General features: G+C 34.3%; 2 protein-coding genes across 5 annotated transcripts in view; one reads left to right on the top strand and one right to left on the bottom strand.

Moving 5' to 3' along the window:
• The window catches only part of FAM185A (family with sequence similarity 185 member A), a 71,903-nt gene extending 55,203 nt beyond the window's left edge, over window positions 1-16,700 (bottom strand). Inside the window, exons 1-4 of one of the 2 annotated variants that reach the window (XM_019744547.3) lie at window positions 16,044-16,700; window positions 13,375-13,484; window positions 8,899-8,991; window positions 4,363-4,501 (exon numbers count right to left, since the gene is read on the bottom strand). In XM_019744547.3, the coding sequence (XP_019600106.2) occupies window positions 4,363-4,501; window positions 8,899-8,991; window positions 13,375-13,484; window positions 16,044-16,479 (778 nt within the window). In that variant the 5' untranslated portion in view covers window positions 16,480-16,700. The remainder of the gene's footprint in view (window positions 1-4,362; window positions 4,502-8,898; window positions 8,992-13,374; window positions 13,485-16,043) is intronic. The other variant, XM_019744548.3, reaches the window with a different exon arrangement.
• Window position 16,701: 1 nt separating this feature from the next.
• The window catches only part of CCDC146 (coiled-coil domain containing 146), a 129,714-nt gene continuing 122,034 nt past the window's right edge, over window positions 16,702-24,381 (top strand). For 2 of the 3 annotated variants that reach the window (XM_074340627.2, XM_019744542.3), the window contains exon 1: window positions 16,702-17,217. The gene's annotated coding sequence lies outside the window, so the exon portion shown is untranslated. The remainder of the gene's footprint in view (window positions 17,218-24,381) is intronic. The other variant, XM_019744541.3, reaches the window with a different exon arrangement.

Raw genomic sequence — 24,381 nt, 5'->3', positions numbered from 1 at the left:
CGGTCCCATTCATTATTTTTGCTTTTACTTCCTTGCACTTTGAGGTCATATTCATAAAATCCTCTCTGAACCCAAGGTTCATAAGTTTAATACCTATGCTTTCTTCTATGTAATCTATTGTTTCAGGTTTTATGTTTAGGTGTTTGATCCATTTTGAGTTAATTTTGCTATATGGTGACAGATAGCAGTCTAGTTTCATTCTTTTGCATGTGGCTTTCCAATTTTCCCAGCACCTTTAAAGAGGCTTTCTTTTCTCCAGTGTATATTTTTTACTCCTTTATTGACAATTATCTTCCCATATATATGTGGGTTTATTTCCGGATTCTCAATTCTATTCCATTACTCTGTGTGTCTGCTTTTTTGGCCAATACGATGCTGTTTTGATTATTATGACTTTGCAGTATAAATTGAAGTCAAGGAGTGTGATACCTCCAGCCTTGTTCTTTTTTCTTAGGATTCCTTTGGCTATTCAGGATTTTTTTTGATTCCACACAAATCTGGTGAATTTTTTGTTCTTTCTTTAAAAAACTCCATTGGGATTTTGAATGGGATTGCATTAAACTTGTATGTTGCCCTAGGTAGTAATACGACCATTTTAACTATGTTGATTCTTCCAACCCATGAACATGGAATATCTTTCCATTTGTTTGTGTCTTCTTCAATTTCTTTTACTAATGTCTTAAAGTTTTCAGTGTGTAGGTCTTTATAAACTTTGTTAAGATTATTCCTAGGATCTTATTCTTTTTGTTGCAATTGCAAAAGGAATTGTTTTTTCATTTTTCTGAAATGTCATTGTTAGTATATTGGAACGCAATGAATTTTTGTACATTGATTTTGTATCCTACAAATTTACTGCATTTGTTTACTGTTTCTAATAGTTATTTTGAGAAGTCTTTAGAGTTTTCCATACAAAGAATCATGTCATCTGCAAAAAGTGACAATATAACTTCTTCATTCCCAATTTGGATGATTTCCTCTTGTCTGATTGCTTTAGCTAGGATTTCCAGGACTATGTTGAATAACACTGGTGAAAGAGGGCACTGTCTTATTCCTGATCTTGGAGGAAAATCTTTCAGTATTTCACCATAAGTATGACATTAGCTGAGGGTTTGTAGTATATGGCCTTTATTATGTGAAGGTCTTTTCCTTCTATACCATTTTGTTGTTTTAATCATAAATGGATGTTGTATCTTATCAAATGCTTTTACTGCATCTATTGATATGATCATAATTTTTATCCTTTATTTTATGTGGTGTATCACTTTGATCGATTTGCATATGCTAAACCACCCTGCGTCCCTGGAATAAACCCCACTTGATCGTGATATATAATCTTTTTAATGTATTGTTGTATTCAATTTGCTAGTATTTTGTTTAGGATTTCTGCATCTGTATTCATCAGAGATACTGGTCTGTAATTTTCTTTTCTTGCGTTATCCTTACTGGGCTTGGGTATCAGGGTAATGTTGGCTGCATAAAATGAAATAGGAAGTATTGCTTCTTCTTCAAATTTTTGGAGTATGAGGACAAGTATTAAATCATATTTGAATGTTTGGTAGAATTCACTAGTGAAGCCATCTGGTCTTGGGGACCGTTGCTTTTGGGAAGGTTTTGGATGATTGTTTCAATTTCCTTACTGTTGATCCATCTATTTAGATTTTCCAGTTCTCTGTGATTCAGTCTAGGAAGGTTTATATGTTTCTAAGAACTTCTAGGTTATTGAATTTGTTAGAATATAGTCCTTCATAGTAGTCTTATATGATTCTTTGTATTTCTGTGGTATCCATCGTAACTTCTCTTTCATTTCTGATTTTGTGTCTTTTTTTCCTTAGTGAGTGTAGCCAGGGGTTTGTCAGTTTTATTAATCTTTTCAAACAACCAGGTCTTTGTTGCGTAAGTTTTCCTATTGTCTTTTTGTTCTCTATTTCATTTAATTTGCTCTAATTTTTATTATTTCCTTACTTCTGCTGACTTTGGGTTCCATTTGTTCTTTTTGTAGTTCTTTAAGATGTAATGCTAGGTTGTTTATTTAGGATTGTTCTTGTTTCTGAATAGGCCTGTAATGATATAAATTTCCCTCTTAATACCACTTTCACAGTATCCCAATAATTTTGATATGATTTATTTTCATTCTCATTTGATTCTATGTATCTTTTGATCTCTCCTTTTATTTCTTCTTTGACCCAGTCATTCTCCAGTAGCATGTTGTTTAATTTTCACATATTTGTGGTTTTTCCCACTTTCTTTTTGCAGTTTATCTCCAATTTCAATGTATTGTGGTCTGAGAATATGCTTGATATGATTTCAATATTCTTAAATTTGTTGAGGCCAGTTTTGTGTCCCAACATATGTTCTATCCTTGAAAATGCTCCATATGCACTAGAAAAAAATGTATAGCATGGTGCTCTAGACTGAACAATTATAAGTATCAATTATGTCCATTTGGTTAATGTGTCATTTAAGGATGATATTTACTTATTGATTTTCTATTTGGATGATCTATTCCTAACTGACAATGGCATATTAGGTCCTCTATTGTAATTGCATTTTTGTCAATTTCTCCCTTTAGTTCTGTTAGTAGTTGCTTTATATATTTTGGTGCTCCTTGATTGGGAGCATATATATTGATGAGTGCTATGTTTTCTTGGTGTATTGTCCCCTTTATCATTATAAAATGTCCATCTTTGCCTCGTTAACTTTTTTATCTTGAAGTCTGTTTTGTCATGTATAAATATAGCTACACTCACTTTTCTCTAGATGCCATTCGCTTGGAGTATCGTTTTCCACCCTTTCACTTTGAGTCTATATTTGTCCTTGTAGCTGAGATGTGTCTCTTGAAGTCAGCATATGACTGGGTTTTGCTTTTTGATCCAATCTGCTACTCTGTGCCTTTTTATTGGTGAGTTCAGTCCATTTACATTTAGGGTGATTACTGATATATGAGGATTTCCTATAAACATTTTATCTTTTGTTTTCTGGTAGCTCAGTGTCTCCATTGTTTCTTTGCCTTTGTGTTTCTGTTATTTTAGTTTGGTGGTATTCTATGATTTTTTCCCATTTCCTCTTTTTTTATGTTATATATCTCATTCTGGATTTTTATTTTTTTTTTTGAGTAGTTACCATTAAGTTTATGTAAAAGAAAATTTCATGCTGTGTTTCCCCAAAAATAAGACCTAGCCAGACAATCAGTCTTAATGTGTCTTTTGGAGCAATATTATAATAGTATTATATTATACCTGGTATTATATTACATTACATTACATTTTATTATAAAAAATCCAGTCTTATAGTAAAATAAAACCGGGTCTTATATTAATTTTGGCTCCAAAAGATGCATTTGAGCTGATTGTCTGGCTAGGTCTTATTTTTGAGGAAACACGATACATATAGTAGTTCTTTTTCTTCAGCATGCTTCTTAACTCCATTCCTCTTTGCAAATTCAAAACTTCACCATCTTCCCCTTTTATGTTTTTTGTTGTCACAAATTATCCGGATTTATGCTGTGAGTTCACTTGAGTTGTGGTAGCAAATTGTCTTCTTCGCTCTCTTTTTTTGTTTTTATCTCCTTTACCCTTTATGTGATGTTTAAGTATATAGTGCCCTATTCTGTGTAGGGGTTGTCATTTCCCACTTCTGTCTATTTGTTAGTCATCTTACTCATAGTTTTACATCCTTTTGTCTTTTTGTTTCAGGTAGAATAACCTCCTTCAGTATTTCCTGTAACGCAGGATTTGTGGTGGAAAATTCCCTCAGCTTCTGTATATCTAGAAAGGTCTTTATTCCTCCTTCATATCTAAAGGATAACTTTGCTGGATATATTATTCTTGGATGGTAATTTCTCTCTTTCAATAGCTTGAATATTTGATTCCACTCCCTCCTGACAAGTTAGTACTAACACACATAAAACATTTTAGTCCATATAGTATCACTGAGTTTCTATAATTAGATTCCACACAAATGTTTCATTAATTTATTCAATCCTTAACTTTCTTACCATGACATAAAAGCAACCACTCAAAACCCATCTTTATTTTTAATACTGCTTTTATTTCATTGTGGTTTCCTCTGAATATCTCCTGCATATATTTCCTTGTTTGTTTCCTTTTATAAGGAAATGCATTAAAAAATGCATAGAATTATTATTATTCACATGTGTAACAGCGCAATATTCAATTTCTTGCCAAAATAAAATTCATAGCTCATAGGTCATTTTATTTTATGAGTTTTTTAAAAGATGGTTAGTCTGCAATTAATTATTTAGAGGGCTAGCTTCCTAATGGCAGATCTTTCAACTACAGATAAACAGTCATCTCCTAAAATTATGTGGGAAGTCTGAGACACATTAGGCATTTGTCATCTTACCATGAACACTTCCTAATGTAATATCCCCAGCAGCAGAAGATAGAAATGACGATTCTGTGTAAAGATACTTGGCTTTCAGCAAACCATCTTCAGTAGATATATTAACAGCACTTCCCTGCAGCTTGTCTACAGTCACAGTCTAGTAAAAGAAAGACTCAAATCAGTTCATTATAAAACAAAGACTGGTAAAAAGTCAAAATGGTACCTATAGAATTTTTAGGCAACTGCAAAAAAGTTACTATTCTGCACAGAATCACTTCAGTGACTTTTGACTGCCTAACTCTATCTGTTAGACGATTGTGAGCAACAGTGTATTCTCTGTGGAATGTGGAACAAACCCATTATATTCCTTCATTTACTTAGATCTTCTTTAATTTCTTTTAATGTTTTATATTTTCTGTGTAGAGTTTTCCTTCATCTTATGTTAAATTTATTCCTATTTGATATTTTCTAAGTGCTATTATAAAAGATGTATTTTTAACTTCATTTTATCTTAGTTGGCTTTTGTATTTGACCTTAAATCCAACAACTTCACTAAGCTCACTAATTCTAATAATTTATCTGAATTAGAAAAATTTTTGTACATGCATAATTATATTGTCTATAAGTGAGTTTCATTTCTTCCCTTCTCATCCTTATATTAATACTGTTTTTCCTGCTCATTCCTCCCTTACTATCTTGCTCAGGCCTCCAATTCAATGATGAATAGAAGCCAGGGGATAGTGAGCATTTTTATCTTATTCCTGTTCTCAAAGGGAAAGTTTCCAACATTGTATCACTGAGTATGATACCTTTTATCAAATTAAGAAAAGTTCCCTCATATTTCAAATTTGTTTTATTGTTGTTGCTATTTAAATCATGAATGGGTTTTGAATTTTAGCACATACTTCATCTGATTTTATTAAGACTATCACAATTTTTCTCCTTTCATCTGTTAATACAGTGAATAGAATTCTAGAATTTTTCCACTTTACATCTAATAAGACAGTAGGTTTCCACTGAACAAAATGAAAGGAATTTTGTATTTGTTCCTAAGTTCCCCTAACAAAATGTAGTATGTATTTGTCTCAAATATTGAGCACAATGTAAAATGAAGATATCTAATTTAGGATTCCAAATCATTTCATAGCATTTTAAGGAAATGTTTTTTAAGGATAAAGTGAATGTTAATATAAAATTGTTGACATAAAAACTGAATCACCAGGAATGTTTGCCAGAGTTTTGCCCAGGGTCAAATTCAAGTATTATACTAGGGTGTTTAAAGAAACATCCCTGTTTTTGAACACATGGACATTAGTGTAAGGCACTCCTAATATGTCCTTCAAAAACTGTTAAGAGCCCAAAATATTTTTTAATAAGAACGGAGTTCCAACAATACTAAAATATTAGAAGACAAACAGAAGTATGAAAAGAGAAAGAAAAGTACTCTGAGGTTCTTATGAGAAGCAAATTAGAATTACTTTGCCCTTTGGATTTGAAGTACGTAACTTTCTTTTCTAATGGACTTTTATTAAGTATATAATATACACCCAATTGTTTCTTATCTATTACAGTTTCTTTTAAGTTAATTATGGATTCATAGGAATTTTTACTTTAAATCTAGTTTCAATAATTCTGTCAAAAAAAGATAGATATTTTATGTACATTCAAATTTGTCAGAATACAAATGTTTTGCATTCTTCAGTGTTACAGTAAAGGTATAAAACTCCTGAAATAATTTATCCTTTACCTACAAAGTTGCTTTATGAAAAGTTATATGCATGGTTTCAAAATTTCCAAGTTTCCATAAAGTAGATAACAAGTAGGAGTAAAGTAGCTTTTTATAGATAGTGAGGTTGTTTTAGGGAACACCAAATGATAAATACTGAAAGAATATTTGAAACTCAATTGAATTGGCAAAGGGGCACTTTTGATTAGACTCTCCCTACAACCAAACAAAGCCTTTAAGAGACTCTTTGTGAGTATCTGGGTAATGTCAAAGATTTACTTTGTTCATTAAACACTAAATATTTTACTCTGTAGGAAGCCAGAAAAGTATCCTCCACTGTTCCACCAAAGCAAATGAAACCAAGTGAAAGTATAATACCTCCCCCACCACAATAATATATTATAGTTATTTTAACCAATCATTCCATAAAATTAATTTGAGAGAAATTCAAAATTCACTGAGGACCACAGGTAATGCACAGTATCAGGTATTAACTAGAACAACTAATCTTAGGACACTACAGTTTACAGCAAAATAGTGAGGCTCTGCTTTATAGTTATTAATGCTAATGGAACAAAAAGTCATAAATAGACTCTTTGAATTAAACTGTATAGCTTGCTTATTAACAGAAATACTTACTTAAAGAAATTTTTAAAAAGTAGATACAAAAATCAATACCCTCCTGACAGAGATATTGCTATAATTTTCTTTTCTATATGAGGACAACTTTTCATAAATTTAATTATTATAAAACAACATTACATATAATGAAAACCAAGTTTTAGGAAAGCACTATGGCTCTGTAGCCCAAACTAAGAAAGACAGGTTCAACTAACAACTGCCATCAATTTATCCAACGATCAGATAAAATGAATTTCTATCATCTCTGTACCAAATAGGATACAGAAATTAATGATACAATTTAAAAACAGCCACTCCATATAAAATAACACATAAAGAATGCTGTTAAATGTTCATAGTGCTCATTTGATTCTCACAATCTTGTTGAATATGAAAAACAAATAATGTCATCCCTGTTTCATGAATAATGAAACAAAGTCTTAGTAAAGTTACCTGGGAGATCTAAGAGTGATTCAATTATCTTTGTTATCTGTGTTTTATTTACCTTCATCATCATCATTACAATAAACACTATATTAGAGTTAGCTATGTGTCAGACATTGTTTTAAGTACTTTGTGTCATTAACTAATTTAATTCTCATAACAACCCTTTGAGTTAAGTATATTACTATTATTTCGTTTTTCCAAAAAAGGAGGACAGATAAAGTAACTTCTCAGAAGTTAAAGAACTTAGTAAATAGCTAAGCCAGGATTCAAACCCAGGTAGTTTGGTTCTCAATAATTCTGTGCTCTTAACAAATTCGCTATGCTACCTCTCAAATATGCAAAAGCACATTTCTGTGTAAGTTGTATATTAAAAGTTATCATTTCATAAGCATTTATTTTATATGAAACAGAAAATTAGAAATATGCTTTAAAAATTAACACTGTATATAATAGAAATATCTAGACTTATTCTTTAGTACAACATAAAACTCAATTGGCAAGAAACAAAATAGTATAATAAAAAGTAGGAATAAACAAATAGGCACTAAACCATGAAAGTTAGAACAAACAAAAATGAGTGGAAATAGTGGCCAAAATATTCAAAATAGCAAACAATGAAGAGACAATTTAAATTATTTTTTGATACTTATAGTTGAATGTCAATATGTAATATTCCAGTAATTTAGATAATTGCAAATACCACAAGCCATCATTTAAAGGACAGAGTTTGAAAGAGCTGCAAAGTTGTCTAATTTTCCTTTGCACCTTCAAGACCAAAGCAATCTGTGAGGTAAAACTCAATGCCATCTCAAAAGAGCTGCCACATCAAGCAAGGCAGTTTTTCAATACTTTCCTAGTTTAATTTAAAGGATAAATTTAAATGTGTGGGTTTAAACAGTCTCCCACAAGTTGATGATAGAAAATAAAAGTTACAATAGTAGAAACAATTAGTGTTATAATCTACCTTGTTTAATTATGCCAACAGTAATCAATCTATAAGATATACTCTCAATTCCTCCCTACCAATTTTCTATGAATAAAGCTGAGTATGAAAATGAACAAATTTATAGCAAAAGATCCTTGCAAACTGTAGAAGTGACTTTGATCTTTTTCAAAGATTTAAAACATTATTGATCTTGTTAAAAAAAAATTGTGACAGTTTATACTTCAAAATTATACCTTTACTCTTAATACTATGCTGAATCACAGGAAGCAACAAAAGTTGATTAAAAAATACAAACTATCTTATAACAACCAAAATCTCTATAGCTAATAAAAGCTTTTGGAGAACAGTAATGTAATCTAGTGGTGCCATCTTGTGGAAAACCCTGAAGAAAGTTGATTTTTGAACTCATCTTTCAATTTTCCTTACAGGCAAAGTAAACAGGTCTTGGAAAAATACTCAAACATAACATAGAAGAAAAATTTAATCCCAAGTACAGTGGTGTTACTTAATGATCGATTTTAATCCATGATCATAAAAATAAAAATTTCTTTAGAACTAGAATTAAAATATTAAGTATGTAAAGATGTTATTGATTCCAAATAAGAAACTAAATGACTGTCAAAAGTATTAAATCACAAACTACAATTTAAAGTGCACAATATTTAATCACCTGAATTTGAAATTTGAATTTACTAATGAATTAAAATGCATTAAAGAAGGAATGTTATACCACAAATTCTGTAGAGCCTACCCACTGTATAAGCCAACTTGATGCAAAACTGTAATTACTAAAACAAAAAAGTTTCAATCTTACACTTTTATCGGATGCACAAATATCTATATCTCCGTAAACTGTTCCCAGACAGATCACTTTGCCTCCTTTTGCTTGAACATGTAATTTTTGACTCTGAAAGACAAATACAAAAATACATATAGAGAAAAAGAGAATAAATTTGACTTATACTAATAAAAAATTTTCCAACATTTTAAATGTTTCTTTTTAAATAACAATAAAGCAGCAAAAGAGGAAAATGGAAAATAGAAATGCACTATTTGGAATAATAACATCAACTAGAAAAGAATATCAACTGCTGTTAAAGGGATTAAATAAGCCATCTGGACTCAAAGGGCAAAAGAAGAGTGACTCGGGTATTCCAGTAGCTTCACTGAAAAAGAACTTGGGAATGAAAAATCACTGTGGCTGGCTAACTAAACAGAAATGGGGATGAGGATAACAACAATAATCACTCTTATTGGTCATTATTAATAACAATGATATTTATCACTTATTTGGCATTTTCTTTGCACCATATATAATGTTCACTACATTACATTAACTATCATTTAATCCTCACAACAACTCAGACAAATGGGTATTATATTTTCCCCATTTCACAGGAGAAATCCAAGAATCAGAAAAAATAAATAACTTTATCAGGTGACACTGTTAGAAAACGACAAAATCTAACCTAATAGAACCCACACTCTTATGGCTGGGGTCTTCTAAAGAATATATTCACACTTAGGTTAACAGCCAACGGACTGTTAAACTTTCTAGCACAACATACCCCTGAAACTGGAACTAAGTGAAAATTTCTCTAAGCACAAATGAAAATAGTGGTGAGTTAGCGCCTCCTCTGCTAGACCAAAACAAAAAGTGTGTGTGTGTGAATGGGAGTGTGTGTGTGTGTGTGTGTGTGTGTGTGTGTGAGAGAGAGAGAGAGAGAGAGAGAGAGAGAGAGAGAGACTTGATTTCACACTTGGCAACTGTGGCAGAAGCTATTATAAGTCCACAAAAATCCATTTTTTTCTCCAAAGTAAGAGTATAGCTGGGCCCATGAAGAGATGGTATTTTCCAGCTTCCTTTACCCCTTAGGTGTTGCTAAGTTTTTGCCAAGAGACTGTAAATGGAAACGCTATATGCAATTTCCAGGCTTGTCCTTTTAGAAGAGCTGGTATGCCTTCTCTATGCTCTGCCTTTTCACCAAATGAGTGCAGATTACAATAAGGCTCTAAGAGATGGCAGAGCCAGAGATGAAAGGAACCTAGAAATACTGAACAGAAAACAGCCACCCACACACTTGGACACAATTAAGAAATAAACTATAGTTGTATGAGCCATTAGATGTTTGGTCTATTTTTCAGAGTAGTTTACTTTACCTTAACCATTTACATACATCTTCAGTTCCGCTACAATTATAAAGAGAAAAATAGTAGGTAAATAACAGAGGAAGAAAAATAGCAAAAGCAAACTCACCGATATCTTGACCAGCAACAGCAGAGAAGCGTCTAAAACATTGGGAGTAAAAAATTCAAGACAAGTATATACTTTCTGGTTGCTTGATTATTCAGGGGGGAAAATAGTAAAACCTTACGCAAAACAGCCCAGAAACAAATTTCAAAACATTTAGTGAAAAGGACAAAATGAATCATAATTAAAAAGTTTATCTGTCTTATAGCATTGTAGACTACTTCATGCCCATAGAAACATGAGTTGGAAGTAAAATTACATATAATATAATCTTTTATCAAGCAGACAAGTAATTGATGAACTTTAGAAAAGAGTATCTCCAAAGCAACTGTTATTTTATATCAGGAACACTTAACCAAGCCTACATGAATTTGTACAGAATCTGTGAAACTTACGAAATTATAAGCAAAATTTCAAATACATATGCACTTTTTTCCTAAGGAGACAGTCATCAGGTTTTCAAAGAGGTGTAAGGCTCAAAAATGTTAAGAGCTATTGTTATAATTTAAAGCTCATTTAATTCCAAAAAAAGTTAAGTAGATTACAAAATTTTTAAAAATATGTAAAATAAAAGTTAAAATAAATATTTAAATCACTATTTACTACAACAAACTACTATGCTCTATTTAAAAAAAATGTAAATATGTGGCACTCAATGAGTTAAGGGTCTGCTGCCTAAAAAATTTACTTAGTTAAACGTAGTATTGTCATACATTTTGCTTGGACAATAAAGAAAGGTGGAAAAAGCATAAGTGGGGAAATCAGAAAGACCCAAGTTCAAATCTCAGCTCAATTTATTAGCTATCTGAACCTAACTAAAGTCCTCAATCTCTTGGTGCCTCATAGTTTCTTCCTTGATAAAAGGAGATAATTCAACGATTAAATGAAGGCTTAGCTAAATTTTCTGGTATATAATAAGGGCTCAATAAACAGTAGCTATTATTATTGCTATAAACATTTTATTGCATAGATCAAATATATTTCAAGTCCTTAAAATGAGTGGAAGAGAAATTGGTATTAATAGGTAATCATTAATTTGAGATAATCATTATTATACCATATTTAGAACTTAAACAAGATATTTTACCAAATGTTTCCATTTGTGAATTTAAGTCAGTTAAATCCTAAGATCTCAAGAGTAAATCTCTTAACCCTTGGTATATACCATTAGGATCCACTGGACCCAAATTTAGTTCTCAAATTTCTTTTTGAGCTATTCTATTTGTAAGGACTGATTATTTCATAACTTTTATTCTTTCTTAGAGGTCTTCCAAAAAACAAATAGAAAATATACTTATTAAAAATAAAAAGAAAACAGAATAAAACCCATTCTATCTTAAAATTACCCTGTCAGTCCACTGGACTCTTTTATAAATCTAAAATACATTACGGGATCTTTATGTTATTTTTCATATGTCTTATAACATTTTGCTACTTCATTATCCTAGGAGTTAATTCATCATTATTAGTCAATTATTCCCAATTATGCTAAAAGACACACACAAAAAATAAGACAACAGAAGACTGATGGATTTACCTAGAATGGTAGTTCTCAGCTTAAGGTGATTTTGTCCCCCAGAAGACATTTGGCAAAGTGTGGAGATATTTTTCATTCTGAGAACTGAGTCATAACTGAGAGATGTGCTATTGGCATTTAGTAGGTAGAGGCCAGGGATGCTGCACTGCACAGGTCAGCCCCTGACACACAGAATTATCTGGACCGAAATGTCAACAGTGCCAAAGCTGAGGATCCATTTTTCATTTTATGCCCACAATGGCAAAAAAAGAGAAAATTGGCAAAAAGATCTTTCAGAATTACCAGATAAATCAAAGATGACTGATAGCAGCATACTAGCTTCTAATTTTGATTTGAAACTGAAAATCTAAGACTCTGAATCTTCATCTGGGTGGTGAACATACAATGCAACATACAGATGATGTATTATAGAATTGTACACTTGAAACCTATATAATTTTACTAACCAATGTCATCCCAATAAATAAAAATTAAAAAATAAGACTCTGAGTCTTCAGAGGACAATATTTTATATGAATTTTTTGAAACTCAAGCATTGAGGAGTAAACTATATTTCTAAGGGAAAAAGGAACTATGGCATTTTCATCCAGGTAATCCTCCAACATGAAGATTTCACTGTGCAATCTTTTATAAGAACCTGAACCATCTCATTGTGCTGAAAAAGGACATGTTACAGTATTCTTTAGTCTTTTATGATATTGGTGCAACTAAATTTATTTGGAATGGTTTACATGTGGACAGATGCTAAAGGCAGGTATGCAAATAAAAGTGATTGGAACAAAACTAATAACGTAAAAATTTTTAAATGCATTAATTATTCTAAGTAGTTTATGAATCTAAAAATAAAAATGTTTTGCAATTATGAAATAAAGATGACTGATTTCTCTTCAACAAAGTTACCTGCCACCAAAGTTAACAAAACTATTGTGTTTTGAACATGCAAGTATAAGAAGTACCAGTTCTAGCAAGGATATCTAAAACCTATTAGAGATGTATTTGAAATCATTTTGAGCTAAGACCAACTTAATTTTAAGAAAATTAAATATTACACTTGAAACCTGTGTAATTTTACTAACCATTGTTACCCAAAAAATTTTTAATTAAAATATTTAAATATAAAAATGTTATTACAAAACAAGATGAATCATTTGTTGTTTATCACAAATACCTACTTAATCCTTAAGTAATGAGCTACCTGGTACACTAAAAATGTGATTAATCTAATATTTTTAAAATGTACTATTATTTTAACGTATACTTCAAAATGAAATCTAAAAGGAATATGAGGAAAAAGCCTTCAAAGTTGCTATAACCTCTCTATTTTCAGAACAGAACTAATGTCAAGGCAAAATTTTTGCAACTAATTTCTGAGTAATGAATAAATGATACTCAATATTCTTAAAATGGTACTCAGAATAATAGCTTTAACTTGATATGGCAGTTCATGGTTTAAGGGTTGTTTTAAAAATAACATTGAAACAAAATTAGAAAAGTGCTTATACCTTAATAGACTGTAAGATGCTAGTCCCCTGCTCAGTTTCAATATTGCAATTATCACATTCAATATTTTGGACTTTTATACAGCCAGACCCTGATGATTTGATATTCAAGTCTAGAAATGAAAAAAGAAAAAAAAAGTTAGTACCATGGTTAATGGGCTCCAAAGCATATTAGTACCCCCCTAGAAATCCAGCTCCTCAGTTATATCCATAATTACTGAGCCCTGGGGAGAGCAGAGTCGTCAGTAGTCTCTCCCTAAAGGTAAGGGGTCTCCACCATGCCAACACCAAATGTAATGCCCTTTTCTGCCAGTTTTTAGAAATAAAGTAGTTTTCGTTGGCCTGTATCATCTAAAGAGAAAAAGTAATATAGGAGGGAAGGAAGGGAGGTCAGAAACTCCTAATCTTATAGGCACTCCTGGGAAAAGAGAAGCTTCTTTCCCACTGAAAAAACACACACATACACAGAGTTCGAGTAAGAACACAGCAAGTTTAACAGTCATTATGGTAAACTGGATAAGTCAGTTAGCCTACTCTCTTATATTCATTAAGATTTAAAAGTTTGTTTCCAAACCTCCCCCAAATGAAAAAGCATTTTGCAGGAGTAGCATGATCAGTATATATGATCATGACTTAGGATTTCAAGTCCTATCTCTAACCTTTCATATCTAAAAAACTAAAGATATTACCATGCAGGTATATCAAAAGGTATTTTCAGTAATGAAAAATGGGAACAACTTTGAAAAACATAGTACTAAACGATATTAAGACTTCAAAATTGTGGATAAATAACAGTATTATCTGAAGAAAATTGGAAAATAAGGAGTCACAGGTGGCATCCTTGGCTGTCAACTTAAAGTGTAATCTTAAGTGTCTCTGTACAAAAATATCAAATAAGAAAACACTGACATTTAATACCTAATTCAAATAAATATTGATGATTTTACTTAAACTAGACTAGAGAAGCAAACACTATATTGCCCCAAACACAAACTACTGGGGTGCAACACCACAAATTCAGTAGTTATGGCATAAAAATCAATTTCTTGAATATGTCGCAGTCTCTCTAAAGATTTAAAATGATAGCAATATTTTGGTTGGGATTAATCTAAAATACAAAGACAATTTTACCCCATATTTACATGGATGCAAGTATAACTGCAAAATTTTTACCCAGTTAAGTAGTGTTACAACATAAGGCTTGACCTAACACAGCATTGATAGACATGGAGAAAGGAAAACAAGACTCTAAATATACTCTACCCTCACTAGACAGGTAGAGAAGTTAAGGCTAGACATTAAGTGACAGTAATACTACTTTCATCCATTCACTGAAACAAGTATCGACAAACTTGATGAATAATTAAGTATGAAGAAAACTGAATTATATTGATTTGAGGAGCTATGGAATAGACACATGGAAACAATGAAGCAGAAATGGGGTTCTGGCTCTAAAAAGTAGAATCAACAAATAACGAGGTTTGGGATCACCAACACAGGTAGTTCCATTTTTATTTGTGCTGCCATAAAATTTGGTGTATCTCTATTACAATACTTAGTCTACTTTGTACTACAATAACATATTGGCAGATCTTCCTCCCCACCCCAGACTGTTCAATTTTGAAGTCAGGGTCTCTTATTCATCTAAGCCTGTTAGAAGTTGAGAAGCAATAAAGCATAGTGGTTAAGCAGATTCCAGTCAATTCAAATCTCAGTTCCACCACTTCATCTCTGAGAGCAAACAGGCATATTGCTTGATCTACTCCTACTAGAATATAAACTTCATAAAGGCATGGATTTTTTTCTATTTGTTCACCCACAATAAATATTTACTTTATCTCAATTTCCTTATCTGAAACTGTGACAATAACAGTGTCTACTTTATAGAGCAATTATAAGGATTGAAAAGATCATCATAGAAGTGTTAGCTGCTGTTATGATCATCAACAATATCAGTCCCAGGAAGGAAGGGAACCTGGGGAGACTTTCCTACAAAAGTGTTGTCTTGTATTTGAGAAATAACATGCAACCCAAATACCTAGAACACACATCTTGCAGGCATTATCAGTTGAAGTTTTCCAGATAGTGTTACTATGTGTTTTTCTTCAAAACCTGCCACTCTCTGAAAATTTACTTAGGCCAAAATGAATGGAGACGCATCAGTTAAGAAACTGGGTGCCTATTTGAAACCAAACACTTGGTCCAGGTGAGAAATGGAAAATCCAATAGACAGGGCTGTTTGGGGACAGATCCCCAGGCTGTGAGCAGGGGGAAACGTGGATGGACTGCCATACACCATTGAAGGGATTATCAAGCAAAGTCAATTCCCCCAAAACAAATCACTTTGCTACTGACAAAGTACAATGAGTGACAGAAACAGGAACAAAGTGCCAAAGGAGAACGTTAAGGGGCTCCAAAAATGTCATTTCACATAGAACACTCCAAATCATGTTTCCATTCGATTCATAAAATGCCTATAATTAGGAAACTAATTCGTCACCACTACGGGGAAACTCAAAGTAGGACAGAAGAGAGAAGCAGCAAGGGACAACTGTAAATTAGGTTGGAAAGTCAGATCCAAAGGGACCAATTAAAAGTGCACTTCCGCCAAATTTGAGGAGGTCCTGGGTGTGCCCTGGGACCCAAACCCGTTGCAACGTCATTTCACTTGCCAAACTTCAGGGGCGCGATCACCTCCACGGACGCCCGGGGGTCAATGGTGTCAGACACAATGGCCACCTCCTTCCGCGCCTCGTCGTACTTCACCTGCAGGTCCGCCAGGTCCTGAGCCCCGCCCTCCACTCCGCTCACCGCGACCAGTACGCGGTCGGCGTCGGGGTATGTAAGGGGGTCCAGGGGCCTCACCGCCAGGTGGCACGGGAGCCGCGCCCGCAACCGACCGAACGGGCTCACCAGCAGCGCCCACGCCTTCAAAGTCCGGTGCGCGGGGCCAGGCTCGGACCCGGGCCCGCGCTCGCCCCCACCTAAGCCGGATAGCCGGGCCTGACAAGCCCGACACGCCCAGCGCCCGGTGGCCTCGCCGTCCCACACTCTGAGCTGACGGAGCCGGAGGCAGCCGAGTCCCCAGCCCCAGCGAGGGACGTACATGGCGCGCCCCTCTCGCGCTCCCTTCGATCACCTCACTCACAGCCCACTCTCGCTACCGCCAGTCGACTTTGCACTGTGCTGGCTCAAGTCACAAGGGTGACATTTGCGAGGGTTTGCTGAAGTAAGAGCAAGACTGTTCACTACATCCCTCAATTTAAATCTCAGCCGCTCATGCCTCAACAGCAAATTGAAATGTGAAAGCTCTAAGTATCCACCCGGACCGGACATCTCGCCCACCGACCTCCCCTTTCGCAAAGGCCTACGGGATAAGTAGTTCTAAAGGGAGCCAAAAAGCGAAGAGTTCCTGGCAGCTCAGAAACTACATATCCCAGGAAGCAATGCGAAGGTAGTAAGAGCAGGTGTCGCCTGCTGCTCCGAAGGCGCGCGTTCTTTGCCTCAACCCCATTAGCCATTGGACGGACGGAAAGAAAAATCTACATGGCATCTAACTGGCCAATGGAAAGAGCGGAGAGGGCTAAGTGAGCAAGGCTGTGTGGTTTCCTTGGACACGGAGGACGCGACTTCTTTAGAGAGGGTAGAGCTTTGGAGTGAGACCCTGGAGGCCATAACCTACAGAGAAAAATAGGAGCCTAAATAAGGATCAGTATCAAGGAAGGGGTAAGGAATTGCAGTTTTAAAGGTGAAAATTAGATGCAAACTAGGAGTACCGTCAGTGGGAGGTTAGGTCCAAACTTCACAAAACTAGAACGGGGTACCCTGGGATGGAGGATCTCTAAGGTAAGAGGATAAAGAGCCAGATTGGTACTTTTTGAGTGAACTCACTCTTTGACAACAAATATAGGAATAGCATTAGAGTCCTGCTTTCTTCTGACTCTTAAGTAATCTTAGGCCAGTCATTGGACGTCTCTGGGTTTTAATTGCTCGCTTTTTAAATGAGGTCAATAATACCTTCCTTGTCTTGCCTCAAGGGGTTTTGTAAGGATCAAATCAGATAATGGACTCGAACGCGGTGCACAGGCTACGAAATTGCAGTGTAAATAAAGTACTCTATTCTTATTTTAGGGATAACGTTGCCTCTAAGTTAAGAAAAGAAAAGCTGAGCGATCAGGAATTGTGTTGACAGCAGTAGCGATCTCTTCAACTATAAATGATCCTCGGTTTTAGGGCTAAAATGAGAGAGAGAGAGAAAGAGAGAGAGAGAGAGACAAGAAGGAGGAGGAGGAAGAGGAGGAAGGGGAGGGAGGGAGGGAGGGAGGGAGGAGAGAGAGAGAGAGAGAGAGAGAGAGAGAGAGAGAGAGAGAGAGAGAGAGAATATCGTGCAATGGGAAGAACATGGGACTGATTATTTTCCTGCCTCTGTACCTGGTTTGTGTGTGTCACATGGTCCTGTTTATTCAACCTTAAGATGACGAGGAATTGCACTAAATGACTTTACCTTTTATTATTCTGTGGGTAATTTAAAAAATGGAAAAGAAAAGATTTATTTCTTCATTTGCTGCTTCTCTCTCCCTTTCTGTGCCACTTCCTCCTCCTACAAATTATTCCCTAAGTTCTTAGTAAAGACACACTGCAAACAATGACGTTTAACAAAATTCAAGTGCAGAAACTGAATGCCTTAAAAAACAACCTTTGGCTAACTGCAATAATCAGAATTACTGAGAGCTATCATGATAGAGAAATGTCTTAGTGAGCTGAGCTAAGGTCCATTATGGGCCCAAGTCACAGAGTTTTTTTGCTAGCCAATACATTTTCAAAAATTCAGTGTTTTCTTAAGTTATTCTTTCCTCCTTTCTGTCCTCTTAGTCTTTCCTCCCTCATTATTCTTCCTCCTAGTGAAGGCTCACAATAGGTGCTAACTTTTAGATTCACCAAGTTCCCACTGAATACTAGTTCAGTCCTTGGCTTTGTGTTTCATTTGGTCGTAATTATTCAGACTGATCTTCAAATTGACTTTTTAATGAAGACCCATGGGAATAACTTTGAAAAAGAATTTGACAAAGGAGTTTACTTAAGCAAGTTGAGAATGCACTCATATTTGTTGTACATGTGCCAATTATTTTTAGGTTAAATAGGAAATCCCTAATAGATAATTTTGTTTCTATGGTAATTTTTTCTTTTCTGAGACACACCAAGTAAATGGAATTGGCAACTGAACCTTCACTGTCTGTGGCAAAGTGATTGGTTTTACTATTTTGAAGTAAACATAATAAAACTAAATAGACTGAAAAATTACTTTTCTGATCATATGAGTTTGAAAATGATTGATAATTAAGATTAACATATTAAAAGGTTATTGATATTTCTAAAAGTCTAATGACTTATGTATCAAATCTGTCCGCATGTCAATGACTAATAAAAATATTACTGTTGTAGAATCATCTTCCAAAATCCAGGTTAGTGCACACGATGCACAGATAAAGCCAAAACAGTGAGACACCAGTGCTTGGAGATAGAGTTTTATGTGATTTGGTTAAGGTGAGAGGATGGGAGTGTAAGATCTCTCAAATCCATCTCTTCCAAAAAGCAAAGTAGGGAGTTTTTATGCAGCTGGGGAGTAAGGGAGGGGAAGTTCCAGAAAACAGAGAGAAGTCTGTGTTTCTTTAGTCATAGATGACGCTTTTTCAAATCAGACTCCTGGGTGTCAGCAGCTGGTCCCAGCTACCTTGAGACATTCTTTCCTTCTGCAAAACGAGCATAAATTCTCCTTGTGGCCCTGAAGTTATCTCCTCCCACTTAACAAAGCAAAGAAACAGTAAATCAGCAACACAAAATTACATTGTGAGAACGAGGGGTGCTGAGTTGAAGAACCAAGATTCTGCAAAATATCTCATAATTTTGTGTTAGTGATGTTATCTTTAAAGCAAAAAAACAGAAACTAGGGGCCGGCCCAGTGGCTCAGGCGGTTAGAGCTCCATGCTCCTAACTCCAAAGGCTGCCGGTTTGATTCCCACATGGGCCAGTGGGCTCTCCTCAACCACAAGGTTGCCAGTTCGATTCCTCGAGTCCCACAAGGGATGGTGGGCAGCGCCCCCTGCAACTAAGATTGAACACGGCACCTTGAGCTGAACTGCCTCCCAAATGGCTCAGTTGGTTGGAGCGCATCCTCTCAACCACAAGGTTGCCATTTCAACTCCTGCAAGGGATGGTGGGCTGCGCCCCCTGCAACTAGCAATGGCAACTGGATTGAACACGGCAGCTTGAGCTGAGCTGCGCCCTCCACAACTAAGATTGAAAGGACAACAACTTGACTTGGAAAAAAGGCCTGGAAGTACACACTGTTCCCCAATAAAAAAAAAGAGTCCTGTTCCCCTTCCCCAATAAAAAAATCTTTAAAAAACAAAAACGAAAACAAAACAAAAAAACACAGAAACTAGACATCTTGTGACTATTGTCATTGTTTAAGCTGTTATTGTTTTATGCTTAACTACCTATATTTTTCTATTATCTCAAGCAAAGTGTACTTTTAAACATTTCTCCTGGAACTTGCTTTACAGGCAAGTCCCTGTAAAGGAACTTGCATGACTAGCATACTTTTTAAATCTTTGACTATAAGCTATGTGACAACCAAAGCAATTGAAACATTTAGTTAAAGCCTATATCTGTATCTTTGACTATAAGCTATGTAACAACCAAAGCAATTGAAACATTTGGTTAAAGTCTATACCTATATCCTACAATTAAAAATTAAATTATTTAATTCTAGTTGCCAAAAATACTAGGGGCATTAAAATTACAAGAGGCGAGGCTACACTACCTTCTGTCTCTTTGACATTATAGTTTTCAAAGCATGTTCACATATATCATCTCAGGGTATCCTCACAAAACACTCTGTTTAGCGGGGCAGATATTATTATCCTCACATTATAAATGAGAAAGCAAATGCAGAAAGTTTAAGATTACACAATTAGAAGATCTGGCCCTCTTATTGCTCTGCCAAAAGGTCTTTCTATCTTCCTGACCTTTGAAGAAAAATATTATTCATCAAATGAATGGAGAATCATAGGTAGATAACTTTTCCCCCTTATTTAGAGTTTACTTGTAGGATATTTTTACATCTTCAGCTTAAAAAAAGCTATTCCTATGGTCATGAACATATACTGCTGGTGGGAGTGCAAGTTATTACAAACTTTCCAGCGTTCAGTTCAGCAATATGCATAAACTGCCTTAAAACATATGTATTCATGACTTGGAAATGACACTTTTTGGAATTTAATGTAAACATAAAATTTGGGCTATTCAAAAAAAAAACTTATGTTTAAGGAGTTTTGTTTTACAGGGTTACTTATGATAGTAAAGAATTGAAGCAACTTAAATGTCCAAAAATAGGAGAGTCACATAAATTAGTATTCATCTGGAATATTATGGAACAATTTAAAATTTATATCTTGAAGACTGTTCATTGGTATGGGAAAGTTCCCATAATATAATTGTAAGGGGAAAACCTATAGTTCTCCTTCTGTGAGTGTCCCCTTTACTTTCACATTACTGCCACACTCACAACAATTCATTGCTGACACTCTAGTCACCAAGTATATGGGGCTTCTCCCCACAACAGGCCATTCTCTGCGACACTAGCTGGGTGTCCTACAATTTAACTCAATTGTGACACTAACTATGTGGAGATAATGTCAGGTTCCACAGGTTGAGAGCTCAGTCCCACGAGACTGCCCCCACCCACTTCAGATGCTAACCGCAAGTAGTAGGTCCCTACCTTACCCACAACTTCTGTCTGATTTGGCTACAAATGGGTGCTTCCCACAACCCCTTCCTTAGATTCAATTAATTTGCTAGAGTAGCTCACAAAACTCAGGAAAACATTTAACTTACATTTACCAGTTTATTAGAGGAAATGATAAAGGATACAGATAAGTAGCCTAATGGATACATAGTGTGAGGTCTGGAAGGGTCCCGAGAGCAGGAGCTTCTATCCCTGTGGAGTTGGGGTGCGTCACCCTCTCAGGGTGGATATGTTCACCAACCTGGAAGCTCTCTGAACCCCATACTATTGGGATTTTTATGGAGGCTTCGTCACATAGGCATGATAGATTATTAACTCTATTTTCAGCCCTTCTACTTTCTCCAGAGAATGGAGGTCAGGGCTAAAAATTCCGAGATTTCTAAGCATGGCTTGTTCTTTCCGGTGACCAGCCCTCATCCAGGAGACCACCCAAAGTCCCCTCATCAGAACAAAAGGCATTCCTATCACCCAGGAAACTATAAGGGTTTCAGAAGCCCTGTTTCAGGAGCCAGGGTCAGAGACCAATATATATATTTTTTCTATTACCTCACAGTAAAATTAAGTGAAAAGAGTAGAATACCAAATTGTATGTCTAGTATGATCCCAATTTTGTAATAATAATAGTAATTTTAACATAAAATTATACATAAAAACATATTCCATAGAAACAATTCCAAAGGGAAATACACAACTTGATAACAATGGTTATCTCTAAGTAGTGAGATAATGAATTATTTCTCCATTTTTGTGTGTGTTTTCAATAGTGAACATATATTACATTTATAATTTAAAAAATTTTAAAGCATTTCTTAGCATATATTGCTTCCTAACACTGATTCAAACAAAGAAATAGGTAGAGGATTTCTTACCATCTAAATGTAAATGTCCATGAATATTTTATTTTATTTAATAATTTATATTCAATAAATGGACAGCAGAGGGCATGAGAGAGTTTTCAGAAAAATGTAACCTAAACAAAGGATTCTGGAATTCAATTTAAGTGAGGGAAGCCCTAGGAATTTGCTAAATTTCTTAATTATAACCTTTTTAGAATAAATGTATCTTATGACCTCTAGTCTTCATATGAAATTTTAACTTTATAATCTAACCTAATAATTAACAGTACTAAGAGGTATCTAATGAATATATAAGTAGTCCCATTTGAAATCTACATGTTGTTTGTTTCCAGGCAGATGATGGAAAAAACTTTGTTATTTAATAGAGTCAAGTTTCCCCACTTTAAACATCTTGAAAAGTTGCCTCGGTAACAAATATCTCAGGAAGATTCTTGAGGTAGGGGGATGTGAGTGCTTTGTACATTAAAGCAATATGTATTTGTCTGTATGTGTGGTCTGAGATAGTATTTATTACAACCAGAGAGTTTACTTATAATAGAAAAACTTTAAAAGCTTATTTTAGACTAGAGTTCTTTTAGTGCTAATGCTTCATTCTATTTCTACAAGGTAGCAATAGTATTTCAACCAGTCACACAGTACTAGCACTGATGTATCTTTTGAGTAGAAATTCCAGTTAAACTCTATATATTTTGAGGCTATGCTATTATTTATGTATGGGTTTGGGATTAATATTGCTTCCTGATAATGTTTTTGTCATTAACTAATGATCCTATTTATCTCTAATATTGCATTCTGTTTCTTGATGTATATTTTTACCTAATAATATTTTCATTCTTTTAATTCAAACCTATGACATTATATTTGGGACTAGTCTCTTATAAATAGAATATAGCTCGATATTTTAAATCTAATTTGAGAATCTGCCTCAACAGGTAAATTTAATCCACTTACACTTTTTGTAATTACTTTTACATTTATGCTTATTCTTACCCTCTTTTTTGTGTTTTCTACTAACCTTGCCTTTTTTGCCTTTTTTGTTCCTCTTTTTCTCCATTTATGTCTTGTTTTAGTCTAAATGCTTTTCTTTATTCACCTCATTCCTCTGTAGTAATTTGGAAAGCTATTTTCTTTTCTTCTAATTATCCTTAAAATTTTAGCATACTCACTTAACGTAATGAAAGTCTAATCAGTCAATATCTTCATCCACCTTTCAAATGATAGAATTCTTTAACATCAGTTTTTTCCCTTTGTCTTCCATGTCATTTATTGCCATGTGTATTTATGTACCACTTTGTTTTTGATGCCACACAAATAATTATTTTTGTTGTTGTTGTTTGTATTTAATACTTATTTAAATTTAGCAATGTTAACCAATTTATTTGCTCACCCCTTTCCTTCTAGCTTCAGTTTCATTTTTAACTGAAGTATAGCTATTATATATATTCAATTCGTCTCTAAGAAATTTCTTTAGACTTTGTCTAAAAATGTCTTTATTTTACCCTAACTCTCAAATAATAATTTGGTTGACAGTTACTGTCTCTCAATACTTCAAAGAAGTCCAGTTTTTGCTAATGATTAGTCTTCTGTCTAATTTAGCTGCTTTGTAGAGAATCTGCTTTTTTCCTTTGATTAATTTTAGAATGTTTTTCTTTGTTTTGATAGTATACAGTTTTAGCACTCTGTGAGGGTTTAGTTCCTTTTGTTTGCTTTGCTTTGTCTTAAAGTCAAGTTTATCGAGTTATAATTTATACACAATAAAATTCACTCTTTTTAGGTGTACAGCGCTATGAATTCTAGCAACTTTATACAGTCAAGTAACCACTGTGACAATCAAGATTTAGAACTTTTCTATCATTGCCAAAAGTTCCTTCATGCCCCTTTGTAGTCTGTCCTTTTCCCCTCATATCCAGACCCTGGCAACCACTGATCCATTATCTGTCTGTACACTTTTCCCTTTTCCAGAAACTCATATCAATGGAATAATATGGCACATAGCCATCTGACTTAGTTTAATGTATTTGAGATTCCTCCATGTTTCTGTATATATCAGTAGTTTGTTCCTTTTCATATCTGAATTGAATTCCATTGTATTAATGTACCACAATTTGTTTATACATCCACAAGTTGATATCTGGATTGTTTCCAGTTTTGGGTGAATATGATTAAAGACAGTATAAACATTTAAGTACAGTTTTTTTTTCTTCATTAATAATTTTTATTGATTACACGTTGAAATAATATTTAGGCTACAGTGAGTAAAATAAAGCTAATTTCACCTGCTTCCTTTTACTTTTTAAAATAGGGCTGCTAGAAAATTTAAATTATAGATGTGGCTCACATATTTCT

Source organism: Rhinolophus sinicus, chromosome 4 (assembly GCF_057876585.1).
Source record: "Rhinolophus sinicus isolate RSI-liver-muscle chromosome 4, RSI-T2T, whole genome shotgun sequence".
NCBI lineage: Eukaryota > Metazoa > Chordata > Mammalia > Chiroptera > Rhinolophidae > Rhinolophus > Rhinolophus sinicus.
The sequence above is the reverse complement of the archived record's forward strand: the minus strand, read 5'-3'. Positions and strand labels throughout refer to the sequence as shown.